Source organism: Carcharodon carcharias, chromosome 2, assembly GCF_017639515.1.
Source record: "Carcharodon carcharias isolate sCarCar2 chromosome 2, sCarCar2.pri, whole genome shotgun sequence".
Classification (NCBI taxonomy): domain Eukaryota; kingdom Metazoa; phylum Chordata; class Chondrichthyes; order Lamniformes; family Lamnidae; genus Carcharodon; species Carcharodon carcharias.
The window spans coordinates 174,111,156-174,134,896 of NC_054468.1; the positions used below are offsets into that span (position 1 = coordinate 174,111,156).

At 41.2% G+C, this 23,741-nt stretch overlaps 1 protein-coding gene across 2 annotated transcripts in view; it reads right to left on the reverse strand.

Annotated features, from left to right (window-relative positions):
* LOC121269068 (echinoderm microtubule-associated protein-like 6) overlaps positions 1-23,310 on the reverse strand; it is a 738,052-nt gene extending 714,742 nt beyond the window's left edge. For both annotated transcript variants that reach the window (XM_041173516.1, XM_041173508.1), the window contains exon 1: positions 22,947-23,310. In XM_041173516.1, the coding sequence (XP_041029450.1) occupies positions 22,947-23,143 (197 nt within the window). In that variant the 5' untranslated portion in view covers positions 23,144-23,310. The remainder of the gene's footprint in view (positions 1-22,946) is intronic.
* Between the last annotated feature and the right edge of the window lie 431 nt (positions 23,311-23,741).

The following is a 23,741-nucleotide window of genomic DNA, read 5'->3' on the forward strand; positions in this document are numbered from 1 at the left end:
ATATTCAACAATCGAAAAGGAGACTTTGGGGTTGGTGTTAGCATTGCAGAATTTTGAAAATTTACATTGCAAACAATTCATTAAAGGATTGTGGTCTGTATAAAGAATTGTTTCTAAAGTCTCTGGACAAATTTCAAGACAAAAGTGCAAGGCTATTCAGATGGAGTTTATAACTGCAACCATTTAATCTACAAATTATACATGTGGTTGGACGAGAAAATCTGATTGCAGATGCATTGTCAAGGGTTTGGAGCTTAATGGGAAAGTTGGACATTTAAAACATGGACACTGGACTAGAATGATGTCTGTTGATACCAAGGATTTATATATATATATTACATTAATGCATGCATCTGGCAATGTAGTAGTGTAATAAGTATAGGAGGTAATGTAATGTGGGTTCAAAAAATGAAGCTGTCTTTTTAAATTATGACAGTTCATTTTTTAGTAAGGAGGGGATGTCAGGAAGATATAATAATTTTCATAATGTTATTGGAATTTATTGTAGAGTAATAGTGGGGTCTGTGTCTATGAGTGAGAGAGGGTGTGGGTATGGGCCTTAATTGAATTAAAGGCAGCTGGTCTGAAGGTTTTAATGTATCAGAAGATAAGCTAGGTTTGAAACGTTAAGTAGGTAAACATGGGTGAAGTTCTAGAATGTGAGGTGTAAATGGAATATTTGCATTTTAAAATAAACCAGACTAACCTGAATTCAAAAAAGGGGGTGAAATGTTTCACCTAGCCAGGAGAAGTTAAGAAAGTGTGTTTATTTTTTCCAAAGATTACTGGTAAAATTGGCAATATGATAGATTTTTATTGTTAGAGAGGTAAGTCCAAAGACATAGTGAAAAAATAGGAATTTGCATTCAAAGGGGAAATCTGTATAAAGGAGATGAAGTGTTGTGTAGGAAAGAAGGCAATTTAAGATCTAACACAAGTGTGAAAAGCCTCCAGCATCTAAGCCTAAAGCTGCTGTCTGCAAGGAACCAAAGCTGAGAAAAACTCATTTTGAATTTGACTGTCCAGACTATGCGCGTTGCCTGGGTCTGTTTAAATCTGTGTTTTACCACTGCCTTATCGGAGGTGTAACTGGGAGTTAGATCAATTGAGGAAACTATGAGTTATCATAGTAGTAATTTGTAAACCTAGGTATGTGCTTAAAATCAATTTTTTTATTTAATAAAGGTTTAATTTAGTTTTGTAACAAACTTAAGACTCTGGTCTTATTACTACTGAATTCAAGGCATGCATCTCAATATATATATATATATATATATATATACCAATTCCAAAACAGTTGTGACAGTTATTTCAGATTTCCCTTTGGGATTTGAGCAGCTCAGCATTTACCATCGGCTGTGCTGTAACACTTCTTTCCCTTATTATTCCTCATCTCCATCCAAACCAATTCTACATCCTGTTTTCCTGAACCAGGTCATCTCTAACTATTGCACCAATTCCATCCTTGATTAACAGTGCTACCCCTCCACCTTTACCTAACTTCTTATTCTTCTTGAATGTCATACATCCTCTCAATATTCAGGACCCAATCCTTCTCATTCTGCAGCCATGTGTCCATAATGGCTATCAGATCATATATATTTACTTCAGTGTGCACTATCCATTCATTTACTTTGTTATTTTTGAATGCACATAGTATTCATAAGAGCCATTAGTTTTCTCTTTTTGTTATCTTTGTAACATCTAGTCTTGGCTGTTGGTGTATTCTTAGATCATTTTCTCTGTTCCTTTCTGCCATTCACAGACTGTCATTTTCCATATTACTATTTTGCTCTCCTGTCTTTATTCTACTCCTTGATTTGCTACATCTACCCAAGATTAAGCCCTCACCACCAACCACCCACCACCCCCCCTCCATTTAGTTTAAAGCCCTCTCTACTTCCCTAGTTATGCGGCTCGCGCCCCAATGGTGCAGCCCTCACCGTTCCCACTACTGATGCCAGTGCCTCACAAACTTGAACCCACTTCTCCCACACCAGTCTTTGAGCCATGCATTCATCTCTCTAATCTCATTTGCCTATGCCAATTTGCACGTGGCTCAGGCAATAATCCAGAGATTACTACCTTTGAGGTTCTGCTTTTTGGTACCTATCCCCTCATACTGACTATGCAGAACCTCTTTCCTAATCCTGCCTATGTCGTTGATACCTACATGGAGCATAATAATTGGATCCTCCCCCTCCAACTTCAAGTTCCTCTCCAGCTCTCAGCAGATGTCCCAAACCCTGGCACGGGCAGGCCACACACTGCTTGGGACTCTCGCTCTTTGCTTCAGAGAACAGTGTCAATCCCTCTCACTATATTGTCCCCTACTACCACTACATTCCTGTTTTCTCCACCCACTGCCCCCCCCACCTCCCCACTTGACTGGCTTCCTGTACCATGGTGCCACGGCCAGCCTGCTCATCCAAATTGCAGACCTCACTTCCGTCCACACAAATTGAGTGTACCTCAAACCTGTTTAACAACTGCAAAATCTGAGGTTCCTCTGCTACTGTCTGCTCAGTCCCCTTAGCTGTCTCATTCACCGTCACATCCTCTTGTCCCTCACCGTTGACCAAAACAGACGACTCTATTCTAAGGGGTGTGGCCGTCTTCTGGAATAAAGTGTTCAAGTATTTCTCCCCCACTCTTACGTTGCACTGCGTCTGCAGTTTGGCTTCTAAATCAATAATCCTAATTCAGAATTCCTCTAGCTGCTAACACATTCTACAAATGTGTTTGACGTGGATCACCTAGGCATCTAAAAGTTCCCTAATTCCACAGCTGCAACATAACAACTGTCCTGCCAATGTTAGTTACATTATTTAGTTAACTTAATTTAATTACCTTCTTAACTAACTTAGAATAATTTCTACATATGCTACACCTCTTTCCCCCATGCACCGAATTCCCATGTGAACCTAATTCGCTACTCATTCGGCCTCCATCTCACTCAGGCATAGTCTCCCGTCTCCTCGCAAGCCCCTTACTGATGGCAGGAGAGACAGTTGCAGGATGAGGTTTGGATGGGTTAGAGAGGAGGGTAAGGAGGGGGGAAGATTGGCAGCAGGGGCACAGGGTGGCTCTCAGCAAGCAACCCCTGCTTCACAATGCCGGGTCCCTGGTTTTGAACCAGGTTTGCTTGTCATGTTCCCCGCATGTCAAATACCCTGCCCAGAAGCCCTAAAGTGGGGAAGGCCATCCACGAGTCTGTCACGACTTAATCGGAGTGGAGGCAAGAAGGTGGCAAGACTCCCAAATCGCCACCCTCCTGCCTGATTAAATGCCCCTCCCACCAAACTTTCCACTGCAGAAGGCATTAAATTTTACTGATCATCCCTTTTGTCATTTAGTCACTCTGCCCTCCACCCTACCATTGGCTTTGCCTTCTGTTTTCCTCTTCCACCCCTTTCCCTGCCTCTGCACTTATTTAAAAACTGTTACAAGTCTAACTTTTTCCCATTCTGATGAAAGGTCATGAATCTGAAACATTAACTTTATGTCTCTCTCCACAAATGCTGCTTGACCTGCTACGTTTTTTCAGAATTTTTACTTTCCATTTTGGGTTTCCAGCATCTGCAGTATTCTGTTTAGTAATTAAATGCCATCTTGACTCTATTAGCTATATGCCACACTCTTCAAGGACAGGAGAAATAATATATATATGTTATCTCTATCAAGAGGCTCGCTTACCATTTCCTGGCCAACATTCTGATGCTGACCAACTCTGGGCTTGAGAATGAGTTTTCTCTAACAAGGCCATGAGTCTTTTTGACCTTTTGTCTCCATGTATACATAGGAAGAGGAAAGGCTGCCCTGTATGCCTCGCCATTCAGTGATTCACCAGTGCATCTCAGTCCCAAGATATCTCTGTTGAAGTTCCTCAGGGCAATGTCCCAGCCTAATTATCTTCATTTGCTTCAGTCATGACCTTCTTTCCATCATAAGGTCAAAAGTGGGGATGAATGCAGATGATTGGAGTGTTCAGGTAATGAAGCAGTCCATGTTTGCATGCAAGGCCTGGACAACATTCAGGCTTTGTCTGATAAGTGACAAGCAACACTTGTGTCACACAAGTGCCAGGCAATGACCATTTCCAACAACAGAGAATCTAACCATTTCTTCTTAACACTCAAATGCATTACCGTCACTGAATCCCCCACCATCAACATCCTGAGGACTACTTTGATTAGAAATTCAACTGGGCGAGTCATGTAAATACTGTAACTACATAAGCAGGTCAAAGAAAGGGAATTATATGGGAAACATAGAAAAATAAGAACAAAAGAGCAGGAGTTGGCCATTCAGCCCATCAAGCTTGCTCCATCATTCAACATGACCATGGCTGAATATCCACTTCAATGCCTTTGTCCCACATTATATAACCTGATCACTGACGCTCAGTTTGGGTTCTGCCAGGGTGACTTAGCTTCTGACCTCATTATAGTCTTGATCCAAACATGCACAGAAGAGTTGAACCCAGGAGTAAGGTGAGAGTTACTGCCTTTGACATGAAGGCAGCATTTGACTGAGTTTGGCATCAAAGAGCCCTAGCAAAACTGGAGTCAATAGGAATCAGGGGAAAACTCTCCACTGGTTGGAGTCATACCTAGCACAAAGGAAGATGCTTGTAGTTGTTGGAGATCAATTATCTCAGTTCCATGACATCACTGCAGGAGTTCCCCTCAGGGTAGTGTCCTAGGCCCAACCATCTTCAGCTGCTTCAACAATGACCTTCCTTCCATCATAAAGTCAGAAGTCGGGATGTTCATTGATGATTGCACAATGTTCAGCACCGTTTGCGACTCCTGAGATACTGAAGCAGTCCATTTCCAAATACAGCAAGACCTGGGCAATATCCAGGCTTGGGCTGGCAAGTAACAAGTAACATTCACGCCATACAAGTGTCAGGCAACGACCAGCTCCAACAAGAGAATCCAACGAATTGCCCCTTGACATTCAATAGCATTACCATCGCTGAATCCTCCACTATCAACATCCTGAGGGGTTACCATTGACCAGAAACTGAACTGGACTAGCCATATAAATACTGTGGCTACAGCAGCAGATCAGAGTCTAGGAATCTTGCAGCAAATAACTCACCTCCTGACTCCCCAGAGCCTGTCCACCATCTAAAAGGCACAAGTCACGAGTGTGATGGAATACACTCCATTTGTCTGGATGAGTGCAGCTTCAACAACACTCAAGGAGCTTGACACCATTCAGGACAAAACAGCCTGCTTGATTGGCACCCCATCTACAAACATTCACTCCCTCCACCACCAACAAACAGTAGCAGCAGTATGTACCATATACAAGAGGCACTGCAGAAACTCACCAAGGCTCCTTAGGAAGCACCTTGCAAACCCACCACTGCTACCATCTAGAAGGACAAGGGCTGATGATGCATGGGAACACCACCAGCTGGAAGTTCTCCTCCAAGCCGCTCACCTTCCTGATTTGGAAATATATCACCATTCCTTCACAGTCACTGGGTCAAAATTCTGGACTCCCTCCCTAATAGCATTATCGGTGTAGCTACACCACAGGGACTGCAGCGGTTCAAGCAGGCAGCGCACCACCACCATCTCAAGGGCAATTGGGGATGGGAAATAAATGCTGGCCTAGCCAGTGATGCCCACATCCTGTAAATGAATAAAAAACTATCCTCATATCCTTTTACGTCATTGACAGATTTCTAAGTGCCAATCTCTGCTTTAAACACACTCAATGACTGAACTTCCACAGACCTCTGGGGTAGAGAATTCCAAAGATCCACAACCCTCTGAGTAAAAAAGAAATCCTCATCTCAGACCTAATTGACTTCCCCCTTATTTTGAAACTGTGTTCCTTGGTTCTAGAGTCCACAACCAGGACATCTTATCTGCAACTACCCTATCTATCCCTTTAAGTACTTTTTAGGTTTCAATGAGATCACCTTTTATTTTTTGAAACTCTAGAGAATACAGGCCCAGTTTCCCCAATCTCTCTTCATAGGACAGCCCTGCGATCCTGGGGACGAGTCTGGTGAAGCTTCGTTGCACTCCCTGTAAGGCAATAATATCCTTCCTAAGGTAAGGGGACCAAAACTGCACACAGTATTCCAGATGCTATACAATTGAAGCAAGACTTCACTACTCCTGTACTCAAACCCTCTTGCAATAAAGGCTAACATACCATTTACCTTCCTAATTGCCTGCTGCACCTGCACATTAGCCTTCAGCGACTTATTGATGAGGACACCCATGTCCTTTTGTGCACCTACACTTTCTAGTTTCTTACCATTTAAGAAAAACTCTGTGCATCTGTTCCTCCTACCAAAGTGGATAACCTCATATTTTTCCACATTATATTCCATCTGCCATGTTCTTGCCCACTCACTAAGCCTGTTCAAATCCTCTTGAAGCCACTTTTCATCTTTCTCACAACACACATTCCCACCTAGCTTTGTATCATCCACGAACTTGGAAACATTACATTTGGCCCCCACATCCAAATCATTGATATCTATTATGAACAGCTGGAGCCAGAGTACTGACCCATGTGGTGTCCCACTAGTCACAGCCTGCCAACGCGAGAATGATCCAATTATTCCTACTGTTTTCTGCCCGTTAATCAATCCTTAATCCATGCCAGTACATTATCTCCTATCCCATGTGTTTTAATTTTGTTAACCAACTTCCTGTGGGGGGCTTTATCAAAAGCCTTCTGAAAATCCAAGTATACTACATCCACCAATTCCCCTTTATCAATTCTGTTAGTAACATCCTCAAAATAAGTCTAACAAGTTCCTCAAACATGATTTCTCATTCATAAACCGATGTTGAAATGTCCAATCAGATCATTATTATCCACGTGTCCATTTATCACAATCTTTATAATAGATTCTAGCATTTTCCCTACTGCTGATGTAAAGCTATCAGGTCTGTAGTTCCCTGTTTTCTCTCTCCCTCCCTTCTTAAATAGTGGAGTGATACTTGCTACCTTCCAATCTGCAGAAACCACTCCAGAATCTATAGAAATTTGGAAGATGATAACCAATGCATCCACTATCTCCATAGCTACCTCTTTGAACACTCTGGGATGTAGGTCATGAGGTTCAGGGGACTTAATGACCTTCAGTCCCATTAATTTCTCCAATACAACCTTCTTATGAATACAAATTTCCTTCAATTCCTCATTCTCCCTAAGCCCTTGGATCTCGAATTCTGGGAGATTTTTTGTATCCTCTTCAGTGAAGACAGGCACAAAGTAATCATTTAGCTTCTTTGCCATTTCTTTATTCCCCATTATAAATTCTCCCCACTCTGCCTGTAATGGACCCACATTTGTCTTAACCAAATGTTTCCTTTTTACTTACCTATAGAAGCTTTTACAGTCCGTTTTTTAACTAGTTTACATTCATATTCTATTCTCCCTTTCTTTGTGAGTTTCTTGGTCCTCCTTTGCTGTATTCTAAAATCCTCCCAATCCTCAGGTTTACTACTATTTCTGGCAACTTTATAGGCTTTTTCTTTTAATTTTATACAATCCTTAACCTCCTTTGTTAGCCATGGTTGACTGACTTTTCTTTTTGGGTTTTTCTGCCTTGAAGGAATGTAAACTATGGAATAATTTTTTAAAGACTGTCCATTGCAAATGTACAGTCAAACCTTTTAATGTATTTTCAAATCCATCTCAGCCAATTTGCCCCTCATAACTTCATAGTTTCCTTTGTTCAAATTAACACACAGGCTTCGGATTGAACTACCTCACTTTCAAAGATAATTAAAATTCTACCATGTTATGGTCACTCATCCCTAAAGGTAGCACTTAAAGACATCAAGGCAGCACTTGATCAAGGGTGGTATTAAGGAGCCCTAGCAAAACTAGAGTCAATGGGAATCAGGGGGAAAACTCTCCACTGGTTGGAGTCATACCTAGCACAAAGGGAGATGGTTCTAGTCGTTGGAGGTCAATCATCTCAGTACCAGGACATCACTGCACGAGTTCCTCAGGGTAGTGTCCTAGGTCCAACCATCTTCAGCTGTTTCACCAATTACCTTCCTTCCATTATAAGGTCAGAAGTAGGGATGTTCGCTGATAATTACACAATGTTCCACACCACTTATGACTCCTCAGATACTGAAGCAGTCCATGTCCAAATGCAGCAAGACCTGGACAATATCCAGACCTGCGCTGACAAGTGGCAAGTAACATTCGCGCCACACATGTGCCAGGCAATGACCATCTCCAACAAGAGAGAGCCATCACCCCTGGCATTCAATGGCATTACCATCACTGAAACCCCCACTAACAACATCCCAAGGGTTACCACTGACCTGCAACTGAACTGGAATACTCTCCACTTGCGTGGATGAGTGCAGCTCCAACAACGCTCAAGAAGCTTGACACCATCCAGAACAAAGCTGCCCGCTTGATTGACATCCCATCCACAAACATTCACCCTCTCCACCACCAAACACACAATGGCAGCAATGTGTACCATCTATAAGATACACTGTAGGAATTCACCAAGGCTCCTTAGGCAACACCTTCCAAACTCACGACCGCTAGCATCTAGAAAGACAAGACCAATAGACAGATGGGAACACCACCACCTGTAAATTTCCCTCCAAGCCACACATCATCCTGACTTGGAAATATACTGCCATTTCTCCACTGTTGCTGGATTGAAATCCTGGAATCCCTCCCTAATAACACTATGGGTGGACCTACACCACATGGGCTGCAGCAGTTCAAGAAGGCAGGTGACCACCAGCTTCTCAATGGCAATTAGGGAGGGGCAATAAATGTTGACTAGCCACCGACACCCATGAGTGAATAAAAAAACTCCCCTGAGGAACCATCGCCCTCACCAATATCCAAAATGGAAAAGCAAGATGGACTCCAGCAATACCTTCCTGGATCTCTTCGACTGCATGTCGGTCATCATTCACTCTCTGCCTGCATACTCTTAACCTGCAGCGTGGTCCCCTCCTTAAGCATGCTATCCACATAGTTCTCTGCCTCACGGATGCACAGCAGTGACTCCAGCCACCACCAAAGTTCTGAAACCCTAAGCTCAAGCTTCTGCAGCCAGTGACACTTCCAGTAGATGTGTCCACCTAGGACACATGGTGTGTCCACCTAGGACACATGGTGTGTCCACCTAGGACACATGGTGTGTCCACCTAGGACACATGGTGTGTCCACCTAGGACACAGGGTGTGTCCATGGCTTTCCACACACAGCAGGGTGCCATTCTTCTCAGCCAAGCTCACCTGCCATACCATGACTTTAAAAGCTATTTATTACTATTATAATAAGTAGAATAGCTTATCAGTTATTCACCAATCAGCTTCTTCCCCTGTAGCAAAGTTAAATCCAGCTACTGGAGGCTGAGGAAAGGTAGAAAAAGAAAGGAGCACTTCCTTCCCCTCTTCACCAAACTCCCTCACTCACCAAACTCCAACCTGAGCAGCACTCAAACCAAAGCAGCACTCCAGTGCAGTAGTTTCTCACCTCCTAAATTCCCAGAGCCTGTCGCCTGCAAGGCACCAATCAGGAGCGTGATGTAATACTCCCTACTTGTCTGAAAGAGGGCAGCTCCAACAATATACTCAAGCAGCTCGATACCATCCAAGACAAAGCGATCTGCTTGACTGGCACCCCATCTATAACCTTCAAACATTCACTCCCTCCACCACAGTCACACAATGGCAGTAGTATATACCATCAACAAGATGCAGTGCAGCAACTCACCAAGGTTCCTTCAACAGCAACTTCCAAACCAACGACCTCTACCACCTAGAAGGGCAAGGGCAGCAGATACATGGGAACACCACCACCTGCAAGTTCCCCTCCAAGCCACACAACATCCTGACTTGGAACTGCATTTCTATTCCTTCCGACCACTGGATCAAAATCCTGGAGCTTCCTTCCCCACACTAGAAGTCCACATCCCATGTTAAAGCGAACCAATGTTAAATGGGCCAACGTTAAACAAGGACTTAGTGTAGTAGGTAGGAAAAAGCAACTTTGATTACTGTTTATTGCAGTATTTCCATGTGTTTGATTCAGCCTCCTCAATTGACATTGTGTCCTCACCTTACTTTTGCTAACAAGTTTCAGGAAGTTTAGGAATTCTGTAGATGCATTGTCAAATTTGGAAGTGAGTTGATAAGTCACTCAAGTTAAATGCAGGGGGTGGAATTGGCTTTCTGATGTACATGCATATTTGTTGGTCTTAAACCTACACCCAAACCCATGTACACCTCTAGTTTAAAATTCCCTAAAGTGTATGAAAGAGAACAGGTGCAGCATTGATTGGAAGTTGAATAAAGGACAGAGAACAGAGAGCAGTGGCCAATAGATTTTTTTTTAAACTAGAGGAATCTAGAGAGGGCCATTCTATAAAAATAATTAGAATTATGATCTTTACTCTTCTCAATATGGGTTGGAAGCTAGTAAGTAGCAGAAAATCACCACTCACTAACACAAGTTAGTGGTGAAATCAGGTTCTATGGTACTGTTACGAACGTGTAATATTATAGATTTTTAAGGACAATTGTTTGAAAAGCACATGTTTGCAAAAAAAAACTTTTAAAAAGCCTTTGTTCAAAGGTGTGTGTGGACGGACAACTTGGCACCTGTAATAAAAACTCAGCAATTCTGGCAGCATCTGTGGAGAGAGAAACAGAGTTAATGTTTGGAGTCCGTAGGACTTTTGTTAGGAACTAGAGATAGTTTAAGCAAGTTGTCTGTTGTATGTGTGTGTGTGAAGAATAAGGTATATCTTTAAGTTGAAATTTAATTTGTATTTCTGTATTGGTGTGTTAAGGGGGGGACCTTGAGTGTTAGTTTCACTTTAAAAAATACTTGTTTTTTAATAAGGTTTTACAACTCCTGAAGGGGAGTTAAAACAAACACAAGGTGGAAAAACTGTGCTGTTGCACAGGATCCAGAGAGAGGGACTCAGAGACAGATTAAAACGGAAAAGTAGTTTCGGTTAAGTTGAAAGCAGGTGTCAGGAGAAGGTGGATGCAGGAGAAAAAATTGCAGAAAGCAGGTTCCAAAGAATGAACAGGAAGTCCCAAAACCAGGGAGCGTAACAGGAGAAAGGTCCCAAGAAGACAGTGAAGTCAAGGGAGAAGAACAGAAACCTGAACAGGATCCTGATCAGTGGAGGTGAATGTAAGAAGCAGAGAGGAAGGCTCCAAGCTTAAAGGGAGAAAGCTGCAAGATGCAGACTTAAAGCAAAATAGGCTTGTGGAAATCCAGAAGATTTGAGGAGACAGCCAAAGGTTGGTGACTCCTTACTAGGGGCACATGAAGCAGTGGTGTTCTTTTGGCATGGCTGATTATCTGAAAGAGGTTTACGGAAGGCAAAACTTGAATGCATGTGGCTATCCAGGGGAGAGGAACATCAGATGGAGAGTTTGAAACCCTGGAGGTGGACCCTTGTGGAAGGTATTCAAGAGAAAGCGTCATTTGGGTGAAGATTCCAAAGCGGGTTCTTAGGGTGGAGATTGGAAACCCGGTGTGAAAGACAGAGTTCATGAGACTGGTTGGCTCACAGTGTGACAAGTGTCTGAGGGAAGTTATGAGAGATCCATAGCATCTGTTTGGGGTGGCATCTGTCACTTGGCTGTACAGTGTGGTGTGTCTGACCACAGGTCGCCTATTGGTCTACATGGACTGTGTACTTACTGTGAACATGAGAGTATAGGATAGTTTTTGTAACTTGTGTTATCCTTATGAATCTGTATATATCTGTAAAGGTATGTTGTGGATGAAGAACTATTTTAAGAAATTTCATGTTTTCTTGTTTAATGTTTTATAATTTTGTTAAAAGTTCATCAGCTGACTCCTGTGCCTCTGTTTAGTAGCCACGCCTCACATTTCTAAACAAAAAAAAAGTTAGGATCTATCAAGCTGGGCTCCACCCTGGGAGCTGGCCTGTCTAGTAGTAACATCAGCTGGGATCATAACACTCCTCTTCAAAGCTAAAGAGAGGGGGGAATTTCCACTTCTCTTTAGCTCTTAAGAGTCGTACGGACTTTCTCTCTCCACTGATGCTGCCAGACCTGCTGAGTTTTTCCAGCATTTTCTGGTTTTATTTCAGATTTCCAGCATCTGCTGTATTTTACTTTAATCCTGGCACCTTTCTGTGTTGGTTCCAAAACCTTATCAAACTGCTTACCTCAAGAAGGATCACAAAAGACATCATTCAATGAGTATTCCACAAGTGTAAATGAGATCCTTCTGCTTGCTGGTCTTCTTTCAGAACAAAGACAATTGATAAGAGCTTTAATGAAAAAAAGAACCCCAGGTGGAAGAAAAGCTATTTGAATGGCCAATACCTAATATTTGTCAATTTTGGAGCAGCCATCTTTGAGTTTCATACTATAAGAAAAAGCTGGAGGCTGCCTCAAGAGAGAACCGTCTTAAATGTTATGAGAGATGCACCTTGAAACAGAAACTGCTTCTCAACAAGGAGAGACTGAGAAAGATTTCCAGAAACAGTTATCGGGCTGCAGTACTAAATCAGGCTACCAAGTGCTAGCATCTGCAGTAATGTAAAAGTAAAAACAAGAGCCTTCACTCACTCGCAAAGCCTGTTCTGCTTTTTGAGCCTATCTGCAAAGAAATTCCAACTATTTAATTACAGAAACCATCGCAGCTGCTAAACCAAACCTCAAGTTTCAACCCCTTTACTTCAAAAAGAAGGATTTTGAGTAACAGGCCGGCAACGATATCTCACAAACTGATTTGAAATTTAATTTTTTTAAGTATTTTTTCCTTTATCTGCAATTTAATCTTGTATTTGTATTTTAGTTAATGACTTTATCACTTTTACCCAAGAAACTTTGATCAGTAGGTTTTGTAACAAACTAACCGTTATCTTACTCAAGACTAATGCTTGTCTGCAGGGTTATTTTTGAATTGAATTACTCATAAAAGGGGGCTGCATATATACACACAAATTCTTAGCTCATGGACCACTTTAAGGAAATGCCTTTTACATGGTTATGACAGTACCTTGGGGAGTCTCACATTCATGAAGGGAGACAAGGAGTCCGGGGCAGAGAAGCTTAAACATTCTGAGAAAAGGTAATTGACTGGAAACATTAAATCTGTTTCTCTCTCCACAGATGCTGCCTGACCTGCTGACTGCTTCCAAAATGTTCTGTTTTTGTATGATTTCCAGAATCTACAATATTTTGCTTTTGTATTACTTATTATCTTAAACGGTCCTTGTTCCTGCACTCACTGTCCCAGAAACTAAAAAAAAGATACTTGGCTTTTTTGGTCTCTTGCGTTGCTGATCTTCTTCTGTTCTGAATTATCCTGATAGAAAAACTGCATCAGCTGATGCTGAAGTATTTGCATCCATCTGCAGCCAAAAAAGTAGCCAGGATTTTGGGAGTTTTCGCCAATTCAATTCACTCCATTTAATATCAAGAAACCCCAGAGGCTGCCAAATAGCATCCTGGCTGAAGCAGTTATAGTACAGCTATAACATTGGTGCCCACTCAACAATGTAGAAAATTGCCCCACAATTCTCCGCAAACTGCAAGGAAAATGCAATCTGGCCCATTACCTCCACATCAATTTACACTCAATCAGCAATGTAATGGAAGGTGTCATCAACAGTACTATTAAGTGGCATTTATTCATCAATAACTGATGCTCAGTTTAAATTCTGCAGGACCTCAGTTCCAGATCTCATTACAGTCTTGGCCCAAACATGGTCAAAAGAGCAGAATTCCAGAGATACAGTAGAGTGATTGCAGTTGACACCAATGCAGCATTTGCCTGAATATGGCATCAAGGAGCCCTAATAAAATTGAAGCCAATGGGAATTGGAAAACTCTTGGTTGGAATCACACCTATGCAAAGGCAGATGGTTGTGGTTGTTGCAGGTCAATCATCTCATCCCCAAGGCATGATTACAGGAGGACCTCAGGGCAATTTCCTATTTTACAGAACCAGAGTATGGTTCTAATTTGCAGGCAGAGTTTGGCAGGGCTGGGGTAGTGGAGGATGTTAATCCAGCCAAATAGTGAAAACTGGGTGGGTACAGAATTCAAATGCCATGTTACTTACATGCACTGGATCCACCAGGAGTCTTTCATCTTCAATTTTGACCTGCTTCCTCAAACATTTGGTAAGGACATCTTAATGTCATTGGCACCCAAATGCAATTTTAATTCAGGCCTGAGCTGGAAACTTTCAATTGTATCCCTCCACACAATATAAACATCGCTGGCAAGGCCAGCATTTCTTGTTCATCCCAAATTTCCCTTCAGAAGGTGGTGGTGATCCTCCTTCTCAATGTTACAGTCCATGGATGTCGGTAGTCCCACAGTGCTGTTAGGTCAAAATCCTGAAACTTTCTACCAAATAACAATGAAACAAGATATATTCCAAATTGGGAATGGTGGTGGTGTTCAATGGCTGCTGCCCTTGTTCTTCTAGGTGGTAGAAGTCATGGGTTTGGAAGGTACTACCAAAGGAGCTTATCCAGTTGCTACAGTGCATCTTGCAGATGGTACACACTGCATCTACAGAGCACCTGTGTCAAAAGCACCATAGTGAAAACCCAAGCTCTTGAAAGTTTCATGTAGCTTGAGTGGGCACAGATGGTTCAATGAAAGCTTTTGTAATTGATCCATTTAAATAATAGCTAGGCAATGACAGGGTTAAATCAGTCTCCATAGACATCTCTGTGCTCTGGGAATCCCTTATTATATTTTCTTTACATAGGAATTTGTGGAGGTTTTACATATTGCATTGACAGTACCTGGGCAGACCAGGAGTGTTTACGGGGAGATCAAGCCTCTACCCGTAGTGTAATAGCAATGCTGTTTTACTTTGGTACTACTATCACAGACATTAGCATGTGTCAGATCTTACCTACACTGAATAAAATATAACCACTGTCACCAAAAGGGTTATCACTTTGAATCATTTCAGAGTTTGGGAAAAGAGGGAAAAGGGTTAATTGACTCCCTGAACACTGAATTCTGAAACAAAACATTGCCCAGTAATGAGCTTTGAGTAAGGAAATGGATAAGAAGCAAAAGCACTTTTGAGTAGAGTTCCAACTTCTGTGGCACCTTTTGCCATCATCCTTTCCATGGCCCAGATGCATTTCATTGCTACCAATAAGAGCACTATGGTGTAGATGGGTTCAGTATTATAAGGCTAAGATATTTATCATCCTATTTAATGAGGAAGACACGTTGTGATCCAGAGTCTGCATGGCCCTCATGGACTCATTTGACTGAACATGTGGTGTATCACATCACTGGCTATTCTATCCATAGAAGAGCATATCATCACAATGCCTATGACATGAATCCACTCATGATTGAGGCAGTTACCTCAATTCTCTCTGCAATCTTGGTCAGTACACTTAGAAGATTCATCAGTGCTGCTGCTCAACTTGCTTATACTCTTCCTGATTTGTGAATTCTGTCACCAGGTCTCACCAAAACACAAGTGTTTGAGCTGGTGCATAGTATGCATGAGTCCTGTGACAGTACACCCTCAGAAGGACCCAGCTCCTCCAATGAGTCATAGTCAGTGACCTCCAATGACTGCTGCGGCATGCATGAAGGCCCCACCTGAGATAAATGATATGAATTACAATTGGCAAGGTAAGAATTATTATGAAGTTATTATGAAGTTGATCATTTTCACTCACTGTTGCAATCAAGGCTCTGATTTTGAGGTAGCAATGATAGTGAAACCATAGGTGTTCACCATCATTGTTCCTCTGTAACCGATAACTTGCGGAGTCCAAACATGTATAGTTAAATCAGAAGTTGCTATCAGTGATTCTGCACTTCCCCATAGAGTGCACTGTTGAGGGGTCCCTTAAGATTGCAAGCAAATAGAAATCACTGAACTGATGAGAATTTTCCCTTTTACACTATTAGTCTCATTGGAAAATACTTGAAAGTTACACCTTGGTAAATGAGGTGTAGCTGGTTTTTAAACAGTGTACTGAGCTCAGAATTATTAATGGACAACCTCACTTATCCTGAAAAACTAATTGTCTAGTTGTAGACTGTCAAATTCCTCCATTACGATAAAAAAATGTACAAGTTAAAAATAATTCTTAAAAGTTTGACTTTTCAGTTTCTACCTTAATCCTACCTGTATATCGCAATCATTTATTTTATTCTCCATAAAATTCTAATTAAAAGTGAAAAATTAGTGCATTTACTTCCCAGTTTGCTTACATGTGAATATTTAAATTAGATTACTGCTTACCCTGCTTGATGTCATGACTGTTACTGGATGCCTGGAGATCCCCATCAATATGGCACCAGATTCAAACTGATGTTGGGAAAGGGGAAATCCGTACCACAGAGATCACTAGATCTTGGTGGCTAGCTTTCTACAAGGTCAGGAATGAGACCAATCACTTCACTACTGACCATGACATCCAGGCCATCAGTGGTGTGTGACATGTGTTTTGCTAATATTTAATTATGTCACTGGGTAGCTGGAAGTTCCCATCTCCCTATCTCCAACAGCGAAGAACAGCAAAACTACACTGATCTTTAGCATCTCCTCTCCTACATTTGCGAGCTGAGAGCACTGTGGAGGCCTACTTCCAATTCTCCCCTCTCCCTTGTGTTCTGTGGTCTCTTCTCGTATAAAGAGGGAAGGAACAAACCTATAAGGCGACTATCATGGCATGGCGCCCAACAGATGCAGTCCATTTGATGAGGGTGGCTACCAGGTTGAGACATGAAACTGCATAAGGATAATGGTGAGTGGGTGTGATGGGGTTATAGAAAGGGATTTGAGGAAGTATACATTAATAGAAGGGTGGGTGCACATGCAAGGTAAGTGGGTGTGAAAAATGCCATAATGGAGTAGGCTTGACAGGGCACAGTGAGGAAATGGGGTGATGCACACCGCAGGATGTATCTGTATCTGTACTCACTTTTCCTGACCTGGTTAGGTCATTAAAACACTTCCTGTACTGAATCCAAGAACCTGGTTCTATCCTCCTGCTGTTGACTTCCTCAGCCACTTCCAGCAATATCTTTTTCGTGTCAGCAGTGGGTTTTTCTCCCTTGCTGGGGAAGAATATCTCACTCCAGCAACTCACTGACCCATCAGCGCATCAAGTAAGGCCTTTGCCCTTCTGGAATCTATTATCATATCTTGTCCTCTCTCGTTTCAACTCAGTTTAGCTCTTTAATTGCAGAAGTTGAGACTGCGTTATGTGGGTTCTCATCACGCCATTGCCATGCATTGGGCCCCAAACCAAGAAGTAAATTGCTAATCATCTGGCTGAGTTAAAAAGCCACTGATAGAAAGTGCACAGCAACGTGTCTTTCAGGTTTGTCATCTTACATTGGACCAACTCCCCACTGCATCACCAAGATATCAAAGCCTTTAAATTTATTAAACTTCCTGTGCTGTACTGCATCAAGTGCCTTTTTCAAAATCTATTTATACAATGTTGACTGCACTTCCTTCATCAATACACTCCAATTACTTCCCCAAATAACTATTAAATTAATCAAACATGACATGCCTTTTATAAATCTATGCTGGCTTTCTTTAATTAACTCATCTTTCCAAGTTGGCATTGATTACATTCAACACTACAGTCTATAGCTACCTGCTTTATCCCTTCCTCTCTTTTTAGACAGAGCTGTTATGTTGATAATGCTCTGGCAATTCACATATCCTAGAACATTTAGAAAGGTTGTGAACAGGGCCTCTGATATATTCTCTGACTTTCCTGAGCATGAATACCACCCATTTTGAATTCCGCTAACTTTCTTAGTTATCCGAACTAATACTTCAATCTCCTTCATTTGTGCCTTTAAATTCCCACAGTCTCCTATGAAAATTGAAGCAAAGCACTGATTCAGCAGGTTGAATTTTCCACCATGAGTTGGGGCCCAAATGTTGAGCCCCATGGGAGTCCAGAGGTCACCTATGTCATCAGAGCACCAGCCACCACAACCTTCTGGGAGGCAGTCTAACTGGCCACCTCTATGTTCACTATTCTCTTAAGGGCAACAGGCAGGTTCTGGATTTTGGAGTCTCAATCAAAGACAATGACAAGCCAGGAACCCCACCATGACAAGTTGGCACTGCTGAGATAGACTGGCGACAAGGGTGCCCTCAGTTTCCTGCATTGAAGTCATCAAATAAAAAGGCCCAAAGCCAGTAGAGCCATCAATGCAGGACTGACACGGTTTCAGTCCTGCAGCCCCATCATTGGGCCATGCTGCCTCTGGCTCTGATGGCCACTCAATCTGTCACCAGGAGACCACCTCAACTGAGTTGGTGGCCTCTACTCAGTGTGGGGGGGGGGGGGGGGCAGGTGTTGCTCCAGTGATAGGGAAATACCAGCGCCATTGCAAAATGTCCCGTGGAGCAGGTAACTGAACTGGTTCCCAGCCTGTCCAGAGAAATACCCCCACAGCGGGAATGCTTTGGGAAGCCATCCCACACAGCTCCCTGCTATATCCCAGCTTCCCACTCCCTCCCACCACCAACCACTCCACCCCAAACCCCCATTTCCCTGTTCCACCCACTTTCCCCCACCCGGCCTCCAATCTCTGCATATTCCTTCCCGACATCATTTCCCAGCTCCTCAAATCCCTCCAACTCAGTACCTCTATTTCTTCATCTTCCATGAAGTTTCTAATTGATCCTACCTTTTCTTTAGCAATTCTGTTATCATAGAATCACAGAATGGTTATAGCACAGAAGGAGGCCATTCAGCCTACCATGTCTGCACTGACTCTCTGAAGGAGTAATTTCCCTCGTTCCACTGCCCCTCTTTCTCCCTATTGCCATGCACATTCTTCCCTTTCAGATAATAATCCAGTTCCCTCTTGAACCTGCCCCCACCACACCATCAAGCAGTGCATTCCAGATCCCAACCATTTGCTGCATGGAAACGTTTTTCCTCGGATCACCATTTCTCCTTTTGCTTATTACCTTAAATCTGTGCCCTCATGTGCTCAATCCTTCCAAAAATGGGAACAGTTTTTCCCTTTCTACTCTGTCCAAACCCCACATGATTTTGAATACCTCAATCAAATTTTCTCCAAGGAAAAGAGTCCCAAACTCTCCAACCTACGAAACTGAAGTTCTTGAGCCCTGGAACATTTACATAAATCTTTTCTGCACCCTTTCTAATGCCTTCACATCTTTCCTAAAGTGTGGAGCCTAGAACTGGACACTATGCTCCAACTGAGGTTGAACCAGCGTTCTATACAAGTTTAACATAACCTCCTTACTTTTGTACTCTATGGCCCTTTTAATTGCAATTTAATTTATTGCAATTCACACAAATGCAAATATGGTGCACAAGAATCCCATTTTAACAAGCTTTTCTACCTTTAAACCTGAGGCTTTCACCACTCAGTTTGACTGAGTTCAGTGGTCAACACGCCTAAGAACTGGTGTTACTTGGATGCCATCCATTGTTAGCATTGTGTGGTTGAGGAAGGAAGGAATGGAAGTTAATGGCTAAATAAAACAAGCGCCATGACAAGTGCAAATGGATATTTTGAATAGTTTGAAGGAAATAAGGATTTAAAAGCCAGTCACATTGCAGAATGGCATTTCTGAATCTCACATTTCCAGAATTCTCAAAACAAAATAAAGGACTTGAAGGGTTGGGAGAGAAAATAAAAATTGGAATTAAAATTGGAATTAGAAATATGAAAAAAAGATGGCTGATGTTGATGCAGTGCTGTTTATGTGGTTTAATCACAAAATAACTCAGAAAATCCTATTTTGCAGATGTCTGCTGAAAGCTAAAGCTAATAAGTTTGCCAAACAACTTGGCATAGAAAGCATGGAGAGGCTGATGCAGAAAGCCTTCCCTCTATAAAATCTCATCTGCTGCTGAAACTTTCCACTATGTCTTTGTTACCTCTAGACTTTGATTATTCCAGCACACTCCTGGTTAGACCCTCTGGTAGACTTGAGGTCATCCAAAATTCTGCTGCTCATGCAGTAAGTCTCAAGTTCATTCACCCATCCACCCGTGTGCTCACTGTCCTACACTTCAATGTGAAAATTCTCATCCAAGCTTTCAGTTTCCTCCATGGCCTCATCCTTTCCTATCTCTACAACCACTATACAGCTCCCCTCCACCCATTCACATGATATATCTGCACTCCTCGAATTCTGGACTCCTGACTATCCCTGATTTTAATCACTCCAGCTATGCCTTCAACTGCTAAGGCCCTAAACTCTAGAATTTCCTCTCTTAAACCTCTCCAACTCTTTTTCCTACTTTAAAACACTCTTCTAAAACTACTTCTTTGACCAAGCTTTTGGTAAATGGACCTAATACCTCTTAATGCCGATTGGTTTCATTTTCTTAATTGCTGTGAAGCAATTTGGGACGTTTAACTATGTCCAGGGTGCTATATAAATACAAGTTATTGTTGTAAGACTCAGACAAAGGATGTAAATGCAAATATGTCCAAGTTGGAAATTCTGAAGTTAGGAAAGTAACTATCCTCTTCTGGACTTGATGAAATTAAACACTTGATTTTTATGTCAAGTAAGGTAAAGTGGAGAGGTTGATAACTTCTGATTTCCACCAAAAAGAATTCACAGAATTTCTTGAAGCATAAATCTCACAAGATGTGAATTATTTTCCTTTAATTTTTTAAGATGCTATACCATATTCACCTTCGTCATTAAGACGTTATGCATAACTTAGACAAATAAAGTTTGATATGCATCAAATTGACTTTTGATACTTCCTAGTTTATCGATATTCAGTTTTACTGCAATTTGTAAGGTTGTCCAAGCGATTTCAATTTAGCGGATCTACAAAATGCTTGACTTTAAGCAATTTTAATCAGGTTTCATGTGTAACAAGTCAAACAATTAGTTATTATTCTATTTATGGGGGTCTGAAATTATCATATGTTTGCAAAGTATCAAATTTAGGAATTTATTATCTACTTGCTTTTAGGATGGACTGTGCCTATTAACACAATGTTTTGGGACTATAAATTCATCACAAGGTTAATAACTTTACAATCATTGCTGTTAAGAGTGTCCCAGCCGAACTAATGTCATAATCTTTACTAATAATTAAATTACTGGAGAAGAAAACATTGCAATTGGAATATGGACTGTTTTTTACTGACCTACTTTCAATCTTTTAAAAGAATGTCTGGTGCATATTTTGACTTAATTGCTATAGTCAAGAAGAAAACCTGTTATAAATATTGAAAATATGAAGATCATTTTCTCACTAAACTGAGTATCATCCTAAGACAATTGCAGAATGTTGCTGGTGCTATGGTGACAGATTATAGCTATTCTTTTCAACTGGCTGCAAAAAAACCTTTTTAACCCCCCATGCTAAATATGGTATAAGCTGATACACAAAACAATAAATGGCTTTCCAAACAGAGAAAAGATAATAGTTTTGCAAATAGAAGCACAGCTAAGATTATGTTGCTGCGTTACAGTTGTGATTTGATATAATGAAACTATGACAACTCTGTTTACCAATAATATTTCCTAACCACTTCATTATTTTTTTCTTTAAGACGCAAACTCAAAGCAGTCATCGCACATGTTAGAAGGAAAATTACATATTGTAATTTAATAGTGTAGAGGCGCCATACTAACATAGGAGGATGCTATTAGGGCAGTATCAACAACCAAGTACTATAATTAAACATACTGGAAGGCAATTTTTTTAAAGTGTTATTTTAAAAATTTGGAGCTTTTGCTTGGAAGATTATTATTTCTGAAGGTAGAAATCAAAAAGCAGTAAATGGAGATCACAATATGTGCACAGCTTTACAGTATACCCTTTCTGATCCGCCACATTTGTCAATTTCAGGCCAATTTTTAAAGACAAAAACCAAATCAATTTATTTTATACATCACTTTATCAAGGGAGCTGGCAGTGATAACAACATTTTAATAATGAAATTACAGCAATATAAAAATGAATTTAAACTAGACTTTCACGGAGCTAATAAATATATAACTGCCAAAAATTAGAAACAGAATGCCAGTGTTCAAAAACAATTGAAAATTATTTCAAGTGACACGCACTGTAATATACACTATCGAGGCCGCTTTTGTTCCACTTTCTATGTATAAAAGAATAAAGCGAAACCCAGTATCCATAAAGATACATGGTTCTTAGCGTGCTGCACCGGACCTCATCGCTGTGGTTGAATAGTTCTTTTTCAATTTAGCAGTAGAAATACCAGCGGTACAAATATAGTAAAATAGATTCGGCCAGGCCAAAACCATTTACTGCTGTCAAAAATGGTACAGTGCCTCTCTCCGAAATCATTTAACTTAGCTTTTGTTTCAATGGAGGTTGCTTATTAGAGCAATTTTGTTCACCTCCCCGTCAGTGTTAGGAGAGGTATTGTCTACTTGGAGATTATTTTCACCTCTTTCCAGCACCAACGAAAACATCAAAACAGACAGCGATTTTAAACTACAAGTTGCAATGAACCCAACAGTCGAGTACAGCAGTACCAGAAATTTGCATTCAATTGTGAAATGGAAACACACTTGGAAACTTACACCTGAATTCCATTTCAAATAATCAACTTAAAAATTGCTCAAATATGAAATTCGAACTTAAATAAAAGACCTATACTTAAAATCTGAAATTACAGGTACAAGTATCTTTGATTAAAACAAAAATGAATGATGTATGGGTCACATCTTTAACATTCCGCTGTTTGATGTATAAATTATCGTGAAACTTGATGCTTAAAATTAATACGTTATATTACAAAGGCAAACTATAGATATGAATAATGATGCTCTATGTATATTGTACAAAAAATATTGCAATAATCATTCAATCTTTACATTATAAATCATATTTTAAACAGAGGGTGAATCGGGGACTACTATTTTGTAAAGTATCACATTTCATTCTGCATGGTGTACGCTACCTGATAATATCATCGTTGTGGCCAAGGAAAAATTTCTGTGTATGTTCCCTGGTGTTGTATACAATTCCCACTCCAGCAACAAAGTAGACCACCTCCTTGGCAACCGTATAGTATAGGTTATTCCGGCACTGGTGACCTCGGTAACCATAAACCCACTCTAACCGCAGCTGGCATTTCGGTGCAGTTCTATCAGCCATTTCCTTTCCTTCCTAATATTTATCTGCCGTCCTTCTCTCCACCCTAGGAAGACTGCTTCAATAACGTTTACAAGAACAACAACAAATCTTTATTTGATTTCTTTTAAATGCACCCGTTCACCTAAAAGTACCTCTACAGAACGGCAATAATAACTCCCAATGATGTCAGCTGAATGCAGCAGCAAACACTGAAGGACGGGGATGAGTTCGTTTAGAAGCGCTGTGCGCGCTCGTTACCATGAAGGAAGAATCGCTTGGTAACAGCGACAGAGCGGCCGTTGGCGTCCGCATGGGGGGAGGGGCACGTAAGCCCGTGCGCGCTTTGCAGATGATTGAAGCTAACCGTGCATGAAAAATATTTCCTTTCTTTCGCCGATGATAAAAGGGAATTTTGAAAATATCATTTTTAAAACTCAACACAGGGATCAGAATATGGGTATGCCACAAGGGATAGGTTCACGAGTTCTGACATTTTCTGAGGATGGAAATGAAAATATTACATAAAATTATCTTCACACCATCACATCTGACCAAGGCTTCTTCCGCAGCACCTTCCAAACCTGCGACCTCTACCACCTTGAAGGACAAATGAGAAGGA